Source organism: Momordica charantia, assembly GCF_013281855.1.
Source record: "Momordica charantia cultivar OHB3-1 chromosome 11 unlocalized genomic scaffold, Mcharantia_2.0 BLBB01000011.1, whole genome shotgun sequence".
Classification (NCBI taxonomy): Eukaryota; Viridiplantae; Streptophyta; class Magnoliopsida; order Cucurbitales; family Cucurbitaceae; genus Momordica; species Momordica charantia.
In genome coordinates, this window is record NW_028275159.1 from 8,335,797 (window position 1) to 8,349,224 (window position 13,428).

Genomic DNA, 13,428 nt, shown 5'->3' on the forward strand with positions numbered 1-13,428 from the left:
GATCAGTGCGGTTGAAACTATGTTTTATTTGTCTTTTTTTCATAAGTTTAATTGGTTAAAGGTGAAATCTATTTATACACGTCAATAAATGAAGAGTTTTTGTTATTTTGACCATTTTGAATGATTTTCTAATGTTTTTTTAAACATACATAGTGGGGGATTGTAATTTAAGATGTTCTATTGGTCTCTGTCTATATTTCTTGATTTATTATTTTAAAATATCAAAGAAAAAATGCTAGAAGACACCATAATGCCTGCACCAACTCTATATGCTAGGTATATTCCAATATAAAAGCAGAACTTTGTTTGGTGGTGCATTTTTTTTATATTAATATTGACTTTTAATAGTTTATATGTAAAGTCAGCTTGCATTATTGATTCTAACAACTTTATGATTATTTAAATCTTAATGTAAACGATGAAATGAAATAATAATACCTCCACAAAGACAAAATGCTAAGTGTTATGCAAGTAATCCACTAAACATTTGTACTTTTGCTTCCTATAATTAGATTGGAAGATGTTAATACAGACAAAACACTTAATAATAGGATCTTGAATTCTTCTCCCAAGTTAGGGTCCTTAAAGAGACAGAAAAGAGAATGTTCTACACAGAGGACATAGAGAAAAGGGCTAAAAGGGCCTTGTGATAGATGTCGGGTTAAAAAATACGTTTGTTCTCTATACTATTATAGAGTAATGATGGAGTTCCTTAACTTTAAAATGGAATGATTTAATCGATATAGTTAAAAATTTGTAATTCGATTTGATCTCTGAACTTTAATATTTTAGAATTTAGTCCTTCTTGTTTGAAACTTGTAAAGATTTAGACTCTACTGTGAAAAATTACATATATATATATATATATATATAAACGAGATTATGCATACGGAGAATATTACATTAGATATGTTGGAGTAAACCTATCTACCATCCGACTACTTGAGTTTATACAAGACCATATATCTAAGCAAGAGGATCGAGTAACCCTCTATTATTAGGAAAGTTGTTCCATGAGTATAAAAAGTTGCTATATGGCAGGTGAAGTTTCTTTTGGATAAATTTGGATGGGCAATCCTTTGTTGGGCATCAATGTGGGATCTCTGGTTAAGAATTCTTCTGAACAAAGCTTCCATGTGAATTGAGTGATCAAATAGTGGATAGTGATAAGAGTTTCAAGCTTGGCAAACTCAGAGCCCGGGCAAATTCTTGGTCCCCCACCAAATGCAATGAAGCATAAGGGTGGAATCAATGTTTGTTTGTCAAATCGGTTCGGTTCAAACTTATGTGGGTCTGCAAATATAGTGTCATCCAAATGGGTCATCGGTGCTGCCCAAAATACCTGCGAAATCGATCAATCTTAACTGATTAGTTGGATGAAGGATTTTGTTAGGATCCCAAATACAAGAACCTAACTAGAAAACTATATTGCAATCTCGAACAGAAACTACAATATCGATAGTCTTTCGAGAGGGCTATCTCCCTCCCAAAGAACTCTCTCAAGTTCCTCAACACAATACTATTCTCCAAGATAAACCTTCTCCTCTCCCTACCACCCTTATTTATAACAACTCACCCTTAACTAATTACCATAATATACTCCCACTAATATACCACTAATATACTAATAATATTCCTAAACTATCCTTACTAGGACTCTCACAGGTTTCAAAACAACAAAAGAAAAAACTTAACCTGTTACATGTGACTTTATAAGATTTAAGCGTTTAGAGTGCATTTCACGCTAAGTTTAGGAAAACCTCCAAATTTAGTACTAAAACAAAATCTAGATATGAGAAGAGTAAAGTTTTTGCTTACTTGCCATCCTTTTGGGATTGTGTATCCACCAAATTCAATGTCTCTAAGAGCTACTCTAAACCCTCCAAATACAGGTGGGAAAAGTCTCAAGGTCTCCAATGCTACCCTCCATGTGTACTTCATCTTGCCAACATCTTCCCAACTGAGTGGCTCCCCACGTTCTTTGCTTCTAGCTATTTCTTCATGCTCTTCAACCACAAGAGAGTACATAAACAACATATATATATATATATATGGACTCAACCTAATTACTCGGAGTTGTAAATCACTTTTAACAAGGTGAGAATGAATCTAACTGAACTCTACAGTACTGTGATAACTGATCAAATGGAACATATATGCTTAAAGTATATTCTTTATCATGCGTAGAAGGTGGTTAGTTCAACTTTGTTGAATTCCCTTATCAATAGAAACAAAGTGATATAACCCAACTCAACCAGTTTTTGACTCTAACGATTAGTATTGAAATTTACTCATCATTATTTTATACGTAAACTAGTTGTCTCCATACCCAAACATACGTAACGAGTCATTGCTTGGTGGAAGTTGCATCCTATATGGTTTGAACCCAGGACCTCAAGGTTATTCCTTGAGGCCCCAAGCCACCCAAACTATCCCTTAGGGACGTAAACTAGTGTGTTATTAGGCTCAACTTACTTAAACTATGATAACTCAAACAATCTTATAAACCCAACTTAGATCAGCTTCGACTGCCAAACACCCATAAGAATATACAAAATTTTAATATGCATACCTTGAAGAACAGCTGCATAAACAGCTGGGTTAGAGCCCAAAACCCTGATCATGAGAGTAATCAAAATAGTTGTAGTGTCATGGCCAGCCACCATTAGAATGATGATATTGTGCACAATCTCGTCCTCACTCAGGGCTTGTTCTTTGTCTTTGTTTTTCATGCTAAGCAAGCAAGTGACTAGATCTTGTTGCTCTTCTTCTTGATCTTCTTTTTCCATTTTCTCTCTCTTTTCTTTCAGAAGTTGCTTGAGCATCTGTTGAACTTTTGCACTTGCTTTCAGGCTGTGGCTGTACCTTGTAAATGGAAGGTTGATTGGAACAGACCAGATGCCATCCACCATTGTTTTGAAGCATCCTACCATGCTCTTTCTTCTTGGTCCCTCTTCAATGCCAAAGAGGAGAGAGCATATGATGTCAAAGGTCAGGATTTTCATCAGTGGCAATACCTGCATGTGTTTTTTTTGCATATTAAACTTATGCTATACATAGATTGAAATTTGTCATAAATTTTTGTGTTGTACAATGAGTAAATACACACCAAATTAAGCTCTTAGTCAAATTTTTAAAAATATATATTTTTAAACTATTTTTTCTAATTTTCAAAACTTGGCTTAACAAAACAAAAAACACATGTGAAAGGAATATTCATAGGCTTAAATTATCAATGACAAAAAACAAAATGATTAATCAAATAGAATCACCATAATTTGGTCTAATGGTCAATAAGAACCACAGGAGCTGAGAGAGAGAGAATGAATTCAAATCATGATAGTCATCTATGTAAGATTTAATATCTTATGAGTTACTTTAACAACGAAATATAATAGAACTTAAATAGTTGTCAAAATCATTCTAATCATGATAGTCATCTATGTAAGATTTAATATCTTATGAGTTACTTTAACAACGAAATATAATAGAACTTAAATAGTTGTCAAAATTTTAACGGTGTTGACTAGGGAGAGAGAGGTAGAGCTTACAGTAACTTCTTTATTGTCATGCCAATACATTTGAAGATGCTTTCTAATCTCTCCATCCATCTTCCCCACATATTTCTTCAAGGAGTCAGGCTTCAAGAACGAAACCAGTGCTCCTCTCACCCTCTTATGGTCCTCTCCACTCAGCTCCGTCAGGTTCCTCTCCCCCAGAATTCTCTTCAGCGATTCCGTCTGCTGGTTCGACATCGCCCCCTCTTCTCCGGTGAACACCGCCTTGTTCGCCACCGTCCCGTGGATGAACACGGTCGGCTTCCCGAACAGGGTCATCTTTGACACCGGGCCATACTTCGCCACTCGACGGAGCAACCATTGCTCTGCCGAGTTGCTCCGCATGGCCCGGAGGAGGCCGAGGCTCTGGCCTATGTAGGGGAGGCCAAGTGGACCAGGAGGAAGCCTGGAGGATCTTGTTCTTCTGGTTGTGAGGAAGAGGAAGAAGATGGTGAGGAGGAAGAGGAAGAACATGGGGATGATCATGGTTGGATTTTGGAGAGAGAGAAGATGATGGGATTTTTGTTTTGTTTTGTTTTAGAGTGGGAGAGATAAGTAATGTCTATGGGATATGTTTGTTTGATTGCCTCTCTATCTAGCTATCACTATTTATTGGGGATGGTTTGTTTTTGTTTTGTTGTTAACAAATCCATAAATTGGGTTTGAAATTACAAATTTGGGTCTATAGGTATGAAATTGAAGTATATTAATTATCAGTGATGGATCAGCAACCTCAAAACAATCTGGTGCTAAGGTATCTTCTTACTTATTGCATGAAATTACAAATTTGGGTCTATAGGTATGAAATTGAAGTATATTAATTATCACTGATGGATCAGCAACCTCAGAACAATTTGGTGCTAAGGTATCTTCTTACTTATCGCATGAAATTACAAATTTGGGTCTATAGGTATGAAATTGAAGTATATTAATTATCAGTGATGGATCAGCAACCTCAAATTGCAGTTAAACTTTTGACAGCTACTTTTTGAAAAGAAAAAAAATATAGTCTCTCTATTTATACATTCATCTTTTTTCGTTGTCAATTTTTGTATGGTGGTAAGCAAGAGATATTATATCTATCAGTAAACACCTCAATCTTATTTGAACCTAAGAATAAAAAATGAACCAAACGTCTCTGGAACTAAATAAATTTCTAACTTAATTATCACAAGTAAATTTTTGTAATGTCATGTATATATATTTTTAAGAAAGTCTCTCGTTCACTATTATTTTTTGCATTCTTCTCCCTCTTGTCAGAAACTTAGTAGTTTTATTAATCTAATAATATCCATATATTAGTAAATACTTAAATATTATTAGTTTTATTAATTGAATAATATTCTTTACATTTGATTTGCATCTGGTGTCGTGGTGTAGTTGGTTATCACGTCAGTCTAACTTGAAGGTCTCTAGTTCGAGTCCGAGCGACGCCAATTTTTGAAATTATCTAGGTCAAGAAATGTCTAAGAATTGTTTATCAAATGATAAATTTTGGCTTTGGGTTTAAAATGACTATATTAGGTTTAGGGTTTGAGCAAAAGATGGTGAATTAAAAGAGAAATTTTAAGGTGTGTTAATAAAGGTTTACCAAATTTTTTATAAGCTTAAAATGAAATGGATAATTTAACCATTATAGAATATTGGGTTTCTTCAGTGGATTCTTCTTGCCGATTTTTTTATTTTTTTATTTTTGGTTGCCGGCGTACAATAAGTTTATTATTGTTATTATTATTATTTATTTTGATAAAGCATACACTAAGTTTATTTATTTATTTATTTTTTTTTGCAACGGATTATTATATTGATAATATGATGTAAGTGCAAAAGTCAGCAAAAGTGGTTTATTGGTTTGATTCAAAGACTTTGTAGAAAAGAAAATGAAGCTGAAGTATTTTATTGGGATCCATATGGCAACCATAGACAGATTGAAAAATATTACAATGCATTTTTTTTTTGTTTAAATATGATTCTAGTGTTTTGAGGTCTTTAACTTTTTTATTTTAATTGTATTTTAGTTCATAAAACTACGTTGGGGGATTTTTTTTTCCTTTTAATAATGTTAACTTATTTACAAAATATAAGTTTCCCAAAACTTATTTCGAGAATAATGCTCGAAAAATCACTAGAGATTGTATTTTTTTTAAATGACATAATAATGTGGGTTTTTTTTATACAACATGTTGGTAGGAAATTCGAACTCACAACCTCTTGGTTTGAGGTATATGTCAATTACCGAGTTTTGTTTGCCTTGACCATGATAATGTAGTTTGAATAGTATTAAAAAATAGGGTAGAAAAATTGCAATCATTTATTGTAATTTCAACTAATTTAAAATTTTTAATATTTTCATACTAGGTATTTTTTTTTGGGACTATTACCTTTATTGTTTAGGTATTTTTTTTTTTGGACTATTACCTTTATTGTTTAGGTATTTTATAAAGTTGAGATGATTTGGTAAGTGTTGTGTTAATAACTTTCTTCTCCAACATTTTTTGAGAATTTAATCTTTTAGAAGTGGTTATTTATACAAATACTATAAAATTGTACTGAGCACGCAACTTGAATATATCTCATTGTTCAATAGGTTAAAACACCTATATTCGACTAAAAAGATCGTGAGTTTGAATCCCCGTACTAAACAAGAGTAAGGAAAAAAAAAAACTACCAGATAGAATATAAATTAGTAATTCTATGTATTGAGCTTGTAAAGATGTGGACAATTACATTGCCAAAACCAAGGCACCATTTCCAGCATTTGCTGCACCATTCTTAATTACGATTCTCTTGTACAAATACTACAATGAAATGGAAGTTTCTGTAGCAAAAATTTTGATAGGCAATTCTTTGGTAGGAATTGGCATTGGATCTCTGATAAAAAGCTCATCTGAAAGTAGCTTCCATGTGAACTGAGTGATCAAGTAATGGATGGTAACAAGAGTTTCAACCCTTCCAAACTCGTATCCAGGACAAATTCTTGGACCCCCGCCAAATGCAACGAAGCAATACGGTGGAATCGATGCCTGATTCTCGAATCTACTCGGGTCGAACTTAAGTGGTTCTTCGAATATTGTACCATCCAGTTGAGTCATTGGTGCTGCCCAGAATATCTGAAAATCCATTTGAATTATTGTTGGATGAATATTTTCACATGTTTGTTCAACCAAAAGAAGAAAGAAAGAAAACTCTGCTTACTTGCCATCCTTTGGGAATAAGGTAGCCACCAAATTCAATATCTTTCAGAGCCCTTCTGAATCCTCCAAAGATAGGTGCCACTAGTCTCAAGGTCTCTAATGCAACACTCCATGTGTACTTCATCTTGGCAAGATCTTCCCAAGTGAGCAACTCTCCACATTTCTTACTTCCTGCGATCTCTTCCTGTTCTGTGACCACAGACCACAAGCAACCCGATAATGTTAACTTTCGCTCGTCTTCTCGAGTCTATATGATTCGAGTTAGAAGTTGAAGTCCTTTCAGGTTTTTATATAGCAATGCATGAGTCTCTTATTATCTATCTAGAGTTATCGAGTTTCTGTTTTTCATTTTGGCATACCAATTTCTTGATCTCGGTTTGTTTCTTTTATCCATTTCCAGACAGTATTTCTTTGGGTTTCTACTAAACATAAAATTACTTTCTCTGCATTTTAAGGCTAACATGATAATGAGCTCAGAGTAAAATTGAAAATTTAAGAGAGTTAGAACTTAAAAGCATACCTTGAAGAACAGCTGCATGAATGGTTGGATTATTAGCCAAAAGCCGCACCATGAATGTAATAAGAACAGATGAAGTATCATATCCAGCAACCATTGCCAACAAACTATTGTGAATAATTTCCTTCTCAGTCAATACTTGTTCATTTTCTTTATTTTTTATGCCAAGCAAACAAGTAATTAGATCTTGGTGAGGGGAAGCACCCTTTTTTCTACTTCCACCCTCTTTTCATCCAAGAGTTCCTTCAGCATTTCTTGGATTCTCAAACTTGCCCATCGGCTACGGTTGTACCTTGTGAATGGCAAGTTTATCGGGATCGACCACATTCCTCGTACCATTACTTGAAAGCATTCTATCAATTTTTCTCTTCTTGTACCGTGCTCAAGACCAAAGAGAAGAGAGGATACAATGTTGAAGGTGAGAGTCCTCATCAATGGCAATACCTGTTTGCATATGGAACAACAACTTAGTTGATATAAAATGTTGTCCTTCACTTTGAGCATAATTCAAATACAACTACAACCTAAAAAGGCAATCACACATTTTATTCTTAGAGCTCAATGAAACTTTGAAGTATGAACTTCCCAAAGTTAGCTAAAGAAAGAACCTAACATTCATTTCTTTCTTCATATTCATAGCTTAGAGAAGAAAGAGCTGGAGGTGATGGCACATTCTTTTTATTCATCATTTTTTCAAGTCACACAAAATATTGTGCCAATCAAAACAATTCTTGACAAACAATCATTCCCTACTAAATTAAGTGCAACTTGATCAACCCAAGTTAGTTCAACAAGAAGGTTTTCAGAGTAGATCCAAAGTAAAATCCAATTTATTGGGCACCTACTGACTAGGTCCCCATCAACTAAGGATGACCTGCCTAAGTCCTACAGTCAGTTTATGCAAGATAAATCTCATATAGACTACAGCTTTAAGTTAAAAGCAAACACTATAAATAATTTTAATGCGCTTAATTTAATGTACAACTTAGAGAAATTTTGGGGGCAATCACTTACAGTGACCTCTTGCTTGCCCTGCCAATGCATCTTGAGATGTCTCCTGACTTCCTCATCCATTTATCCCACATACTGCCTCAAAGATTCAGGCTTCAAGAATGAAACAAGTGCACCTCTCACACGCTTGTAATCGTCCCCACTTAGTTCTGTCAGATTACGTTCCCCCAATATCATCTTAAGAGACTTCGTTTGCTGGTTGGAAATCATACGGTCGTCACTGGAGAAGATGAACTTGTTTGCAGCCTGCCCACGAATGAAAACTGTAGGCTTTCCAAATAGAGTCAACTTGGAAATTGGTCCATACTTTGCAATCCTGTGCAGCAGCATTCTTCTGCAGAGTTGGTGCGCATGGCACGAAGGAGGCCAAGGCTTTGGCCAATGAAGGGGATTCCGAGTGACCCTGGAGGAAGCCTTTTGGAGGATCTTCTTCTGTTACTGAGAAAGAGGAAGATGGTGATGAGTAACACAAAGATGGCAATCATGATCTTTGTTGGTATCAGGGTGAGAAAGAGATGACTAGATGAGTTTAGAGTGAGAGAGTTTGAAAGGACATCTCAGAACCTTTAATTATATGCTGTCTCTAACAGATAATGTCTAACATACCTGTTTGTCTCACTGTTTATTTGTCGCAATTGTTGTTCCAAATTCATAACATGTTGGCTTACTTTACTTCTTGTTGTTGAATTGTTCTTCTTTTGTGTCTTTTTCTTTCTTTCTTTCTTCTTCTTTTTATCTGGCATAGTGCTTATGTGTGTATATATGAAGTCAATGCAATATCAACATCCCAACAACAAATAAACTAAGTTGTCTGTTTAATGTTTATATTTGTCTTCTATATGACAACAAGTGCAAAAGTCAGCAAATCTGTTCATCAGTTTGCACGTTTGTTTCCATTGGTTGGAATTTAGTGATTGTTGTAGTTCATGTATTTAGATTTCATACAATAATTAACTAGAGGGAGGATGAATAGGACTGAATGCGTGTAGAGGTTGAAGGAAATTACAAGGAAGTAGGAACAAGCTTTTGACATTTAGTCAGTGACTGTTATTTAAGTTTAAATATGATTTTGATCTTTGAAATCTTACATCCATTTTATTTTGGTCCCTTAACTTCCAGAATTTTGATTTTTATCCTTAAACTTTCAATTATTATTTTAAAAAGCAATTTAAATTCTCCAACTTATGTGAATTTCTATGTTCAGTTCACTTTTACATGTCTTCTTTTGCCCATCTAGAAGTACTGGCTTCTCAATGATCATAATTCATGACCTTGAGCAACAAGTATTAACATTTACATATTCTGCAGTGGTAAGAGTTTAATCTGAGTTCTTCAACCTCCTAAACACACTATATATAACATACAAGTCCTTCCATAGATTTTTCTTTCTTTATATATTTGTCTTTCAAAAATCTGTTCTCACTCTTTCAAGTGTTGATATTCTAAAAATGTGCACAAATGTAGGCATTACCATAACTCCCATTTTCCGCTTCATTCTTAATTATGATTTCCATTAGTCCAGAAGCTACAATGTCATGGAAGTTTCTCTGGGACAAACTTTGATAGGTAATCCTTTGGTAGGAACTGGCATTGGATCTCTAATAAAAAGGTCATCTAAGAGTAGCTTCCATGTGAACTGGGTGATTAAGTAATGGATTGTAACAAGAGTTTCGACCCTCGCAAACTCATAGCCTGGACAAATTCTTGGACCCCCACCAAAAGCAACGAAGCAATATGTTGGAACCGATGCTTGATTCTCAAACCTATTGGGATCGAACTTTAGTGGTTCTTCAAATATGGTATCATCCAAATGGGTCATTGGTGATGCCCAGAATATCTGAAATCCAATTGTTGTAAGATAAATATTTTCACATGTTTTTTCAACCTAAATAAAAAAGAAGAAAACCGAACTTACTTGCCATCCTTTAGGAATAAGGTAGCCACCAAATTCAATATCTTTCATAGCCTTTCTAAACCCTCCAAATACAGGTGCCACTAGTCTTAAAGTCTCTAATGCAACTCTCCATGTGTATTTCATCTTGGCAAGATCTTCCCAAGTGAGCAGCTCTCCACATTCCTTGCTTCTTGCTATCTCTTCCTGTTCTGTAACCACAGACCATAAGAAACCAGATAATGTTATGATTTTCCCATCTTCTCAATTTTGTGTGCTTCAAGTTAGAAGCCCTTCCTATTTTCTAGCCTATCAATGGGTTAAGCCATTTACTATCTAGAGTTCCTTTACTGATTTCTGACTTCATTTCTACTGTTTCTTATTTCAAGATTAATTTATCAAATTTCTGATTTGGGTTTACTTCTGTTATTTATTCTTAAACAGGAATTTCTATGGGTTTCTACAAAAAATAGAATTATAGTCTCCACATTTTAAAACTAAGATGATTATAAGCTCGTGGTCATATTGACAGTTTGAGAGATAATTTCAAGCATACCTTGAAGAACAGCAGCATAAACAGTTGGATTATTTGCCAAAAACCGCACCATAAATGTAATCAGAACAGATGATGTATCGTATCCAGCAACCATTACCAGTATTATATTGTGAATGATTTCCTTCTCAGTCAATACTTGTTCATGTTCTTTGTTTTTTATGCTAAGCAGACAAGTAATTAGATCTTGGTGTGGGGAAGTGCCCTTTACTTCCAGTTCCACTCTCTTTTCATCCAAGAGGTTCTTTAGCATCTCTTGAATTTTTATACTTGCCTGTCGGCTTTGGTTGTACCTCGTGAACGGCAAGTTTATCGGGATCGACCATACCCCTCCTATCATTACTTGAAAGCATTCTATCATTCTTTCCCTTCTTGTACCTTCCTCAAGACCAAAGAGAAGAGAGCATACAATGTTGAAGGTGAGAGTCTTCATCAATGGCAGTACCTATTTGCATATGAAACAACAACTCAATTGACAAAATTCTGTTCAGTAACTTCAAGCATAATTCATATATTACCTAAAAGGCAATCACACACTTCTCATGATTAGCTGTGAAAGAAAGAATCTAGTCTTCATTTTCTTTTTGTTCAAATCTATAGCTTAGTCCATCAAAATAAAAGGATAATTAGAGGACACCTCTGAGAGGCCATGAGACAAGAGCATCTTCTCTAAGATTTCTTCTACCTAAACCCGCATACCAAAGAGGAAAGCTTAAGGTGATGGGACATCTTTTGTTAGTTTAGGTGCTATCAGATATCCTGTTTCTCGTTTCTTGTTCCAGTTTCTAAGAAACTTATGTGTTTGGTAATTGTCCTTTGTTTTTCGTATCTCATACTTAAAAAGTAAAGAAACAAGAAGCGAAAAACATTACCAAACACTAAACCTATGCATATCAATTCTTGTCAAACAATCACTACCTACTAAATAAACTGTGTGAAGTTAGTTCAAGTAGAAGATTTTCTGGGTAGAACCGAAGTTCAATAAAATTTATTGAGCACCTAATTACTAAAGCCTTCCAGCCAGTTTATGCAAACAAATAGAAATTCTGTTGGGAGTGACTCACAGTGACCTCTTGCTTGCGCTGCCAATGCATCTCGAGATGTCTCCTGACTTCTTCATCCATTTTCCCCACATATTGCTTCAAACATTCAGGCTTCAAGAACGAAACAAGCGCACTTCTCACACGCTTGTGATCATCTCCAGTCAGCTCCAACAAATTGCTCTCGCCCAAAATCGCCCTAAGAGACTCATTCTGCTGGTTCGAAATTGCGGTGTCGCCATTGAAAATCAACTTGTTGGCGCCCTGCCCGCCGACTAACACTGTGGGTTTTCCGAAGAGGGTTAGCTTCGAAATGGGCCCGTACTTCGTGATTCTGCGCTGCAGCCATTGTTCGGCCGTGTTGGAGCGCATGGCGCGAAGGAGGCCGAGGCTTTGGCCGATGAAGGGAACTCCGAGGGATCCCGGAGGAAGCTTTTGGGATGATCTTGATCTTCTTCCTCTGGTAAGAAACAGGAAGATTGGGATTAGAAAAGAGAAGATTGTGAGGTAAATGTTCATGATTTTGCTTTTGGGAACACAAGAATTGTGTTTGCTTCAATTCACACATGGTTTGAATTTGAATGATGCTATATATACGAACTCTGATTAAAAAGGAAGGGAAAAAAAAAGGCTAAATTACAAAAATGAAAAAAACAAACTCACAATTTTGCCACACGGGAGATATTTACCTTTTACAAGCGGTTTGTCATATCCAATGTGAGACAAAATTATATATATATGTGTACGTATCTAGACAAAATTATTTTATATCTAGATGTAATTATAAGTTACCAATCAAACATCTGATTAAACAAAATTCAACTAATTTCTATCCATCTTTATTATCTTGTTTTAGGTAAGTTATTCATAATTTTCATAGGAGGGTTAAAAGTGATTAATTATGGCCTAATTAAACTACCATTAAAGTTTCATTTGCTAATTCAAACAATTTTCATACGTTGGAGGCAGATTTTTGCGGCCACGTGTCATCATGGAGGTACTTGGATTAAAACCTATTTAGATTATAATAATCTGTTTAAGTCCTTTCAAGTCGGAAACCGAGGCACGAGCCGAGCTACCTATTGTCTCCCATTGGTCTATTTAAAGGATTCAAGCCGAGCTGGAGGTGCATTCAAGGAAATGTCTCTAAACTCTGATAACAAGCCGTGTTCTACGGACGGTAGGACGATCGTTAGCCCCATGTCGGGACTCCTGTCAGATCCAATTTCGATAAATAGAGATGTCTGCTCTTGGTACAAGGTACGCGAATCCATTTGCATTCATTGAATTAGATCAGATAAGAGCTAACTTGCTCGTTGGAGTGCTAACCTTGTTTTGCAGGTTCTTCGGAGGGTTAGGAAGATCATCCCGTGCGCTCCGATCTACAAGGATTCCGAGCATGGTCTTTTTGGATCAAACACCATCAATTTTAAAATTTTCGTGATTTTTTTTTCAAAATATCCATCAACATCGACATTTCCATCGAATCAAAACTTCGACGGTTACATTTTTAACACCTTAGATTCCTTTTTAACTCACAAGTGGTCATGCATGTTTTGAGGGCATCTTGGGTGTTTACTTGATAAGCATCTATATATAAACAAACATCTATATTCATATGATCATGATTCTTTCCCATGTAAGGAATATTTTAGTATACTACCA

The 13,428-nt window shown here is 35.3% G+C and overlaps 3 protein-coding genes across 6 annotated transcripts; all 3 read right to left on the bottom strand.

Moving 5' to 3' along the window:
- Positions 1–834: 834 nt before the first annotated feature.
- On the bottom strand, positions 835–4,178 carry LOC111010356 (taxadiene 5-alpha-hydroxylase). The gene is made up of 4 exons (XM_022283727.2): positions 3,552–4,178; positions 2,573–3,017; positions 1,819–2,006; positions 835–1,342 (listed from the first exon to the last, which is right to left on the bottom strand). The coding sequence occupies exons 1-4, from the start codon at positions 4,041–4,043 to the stop codon at positions 1,031–1,033; spliced, it is 1,437 nt and encodes a 478-aa protein (XP_022139419.1). The 5' UTR covers positions 4,044–4,178; the 3' UTR covers positions 835–1,030.
- A 2,053-nt stretch (positions 4,179–6,231) lies between these two features.
- Positions 6,232–7,712, bottom strand: LOC111010305 (beta-amyrin 28-monooxygenase-like). The gene is made up of 3 exons (XM_088120248.1): positions 7,272–7,712; positions 6,753–6,940; positions 6,232–6,667 (listed from the first exon to the last, which is right to left on the bottom strand). Exons 1-3 carry the CDS (start codon positions 7,363–7,365, stop codon positions 6,356–6,358), a joined length of 594 nt encoding a protein of 197 aa, XP_087976374.1. The 5' UTR covers positions 7,366–7,712; the 3' UTR covers positions 6,232–6,355.
- A 626-nt stretch (positions 7,713–8,338) lies between these two features.
- LOC111010306 (cytochrome P450 716B1-like) lies at positions 8,339–12,355 on the bottom strand. 4 transcript variants are annotated; one of them, XR_015789068.1, is made up of 5 exons: positions 11,788–12,354; positions 10,727–11,168; positions 10,195–10,382; positions 9,751–10,116; positions 8,339–8,717 (listed from the first exon to the last, which is right to left on the bottom strand). XR_015789068.1 is itself a non-coding variant. In XM_088120247.1 (4 exons), exons 1-4 carry the CDS (start codon positions 12,280–12,282, stop codon positions 8,715–8,717), a joined length of 1,128 nt encoding a protein of 375 aa, XP_087976373.1. In that variant the 5' UTR covers positions 12,283–12,355; the 3' UTR covers positions 8,339–8,714. The 4 variants fall into 4 exon arrangements, 2 of the variants coding, with proteins under 2 accessions (XP_087976373.1, XP_022139355.2); XR_015789067.1 differs by having other exon boundaries at positions 8,886–10,116; XM_088120247.1 differs by lacking the exon at positions 9,751–10,116 and having other exon boundaries at positions 11,788–12,355.
- Positions 12,356–13,428: the final 1,073 nt, after the last annotated feature.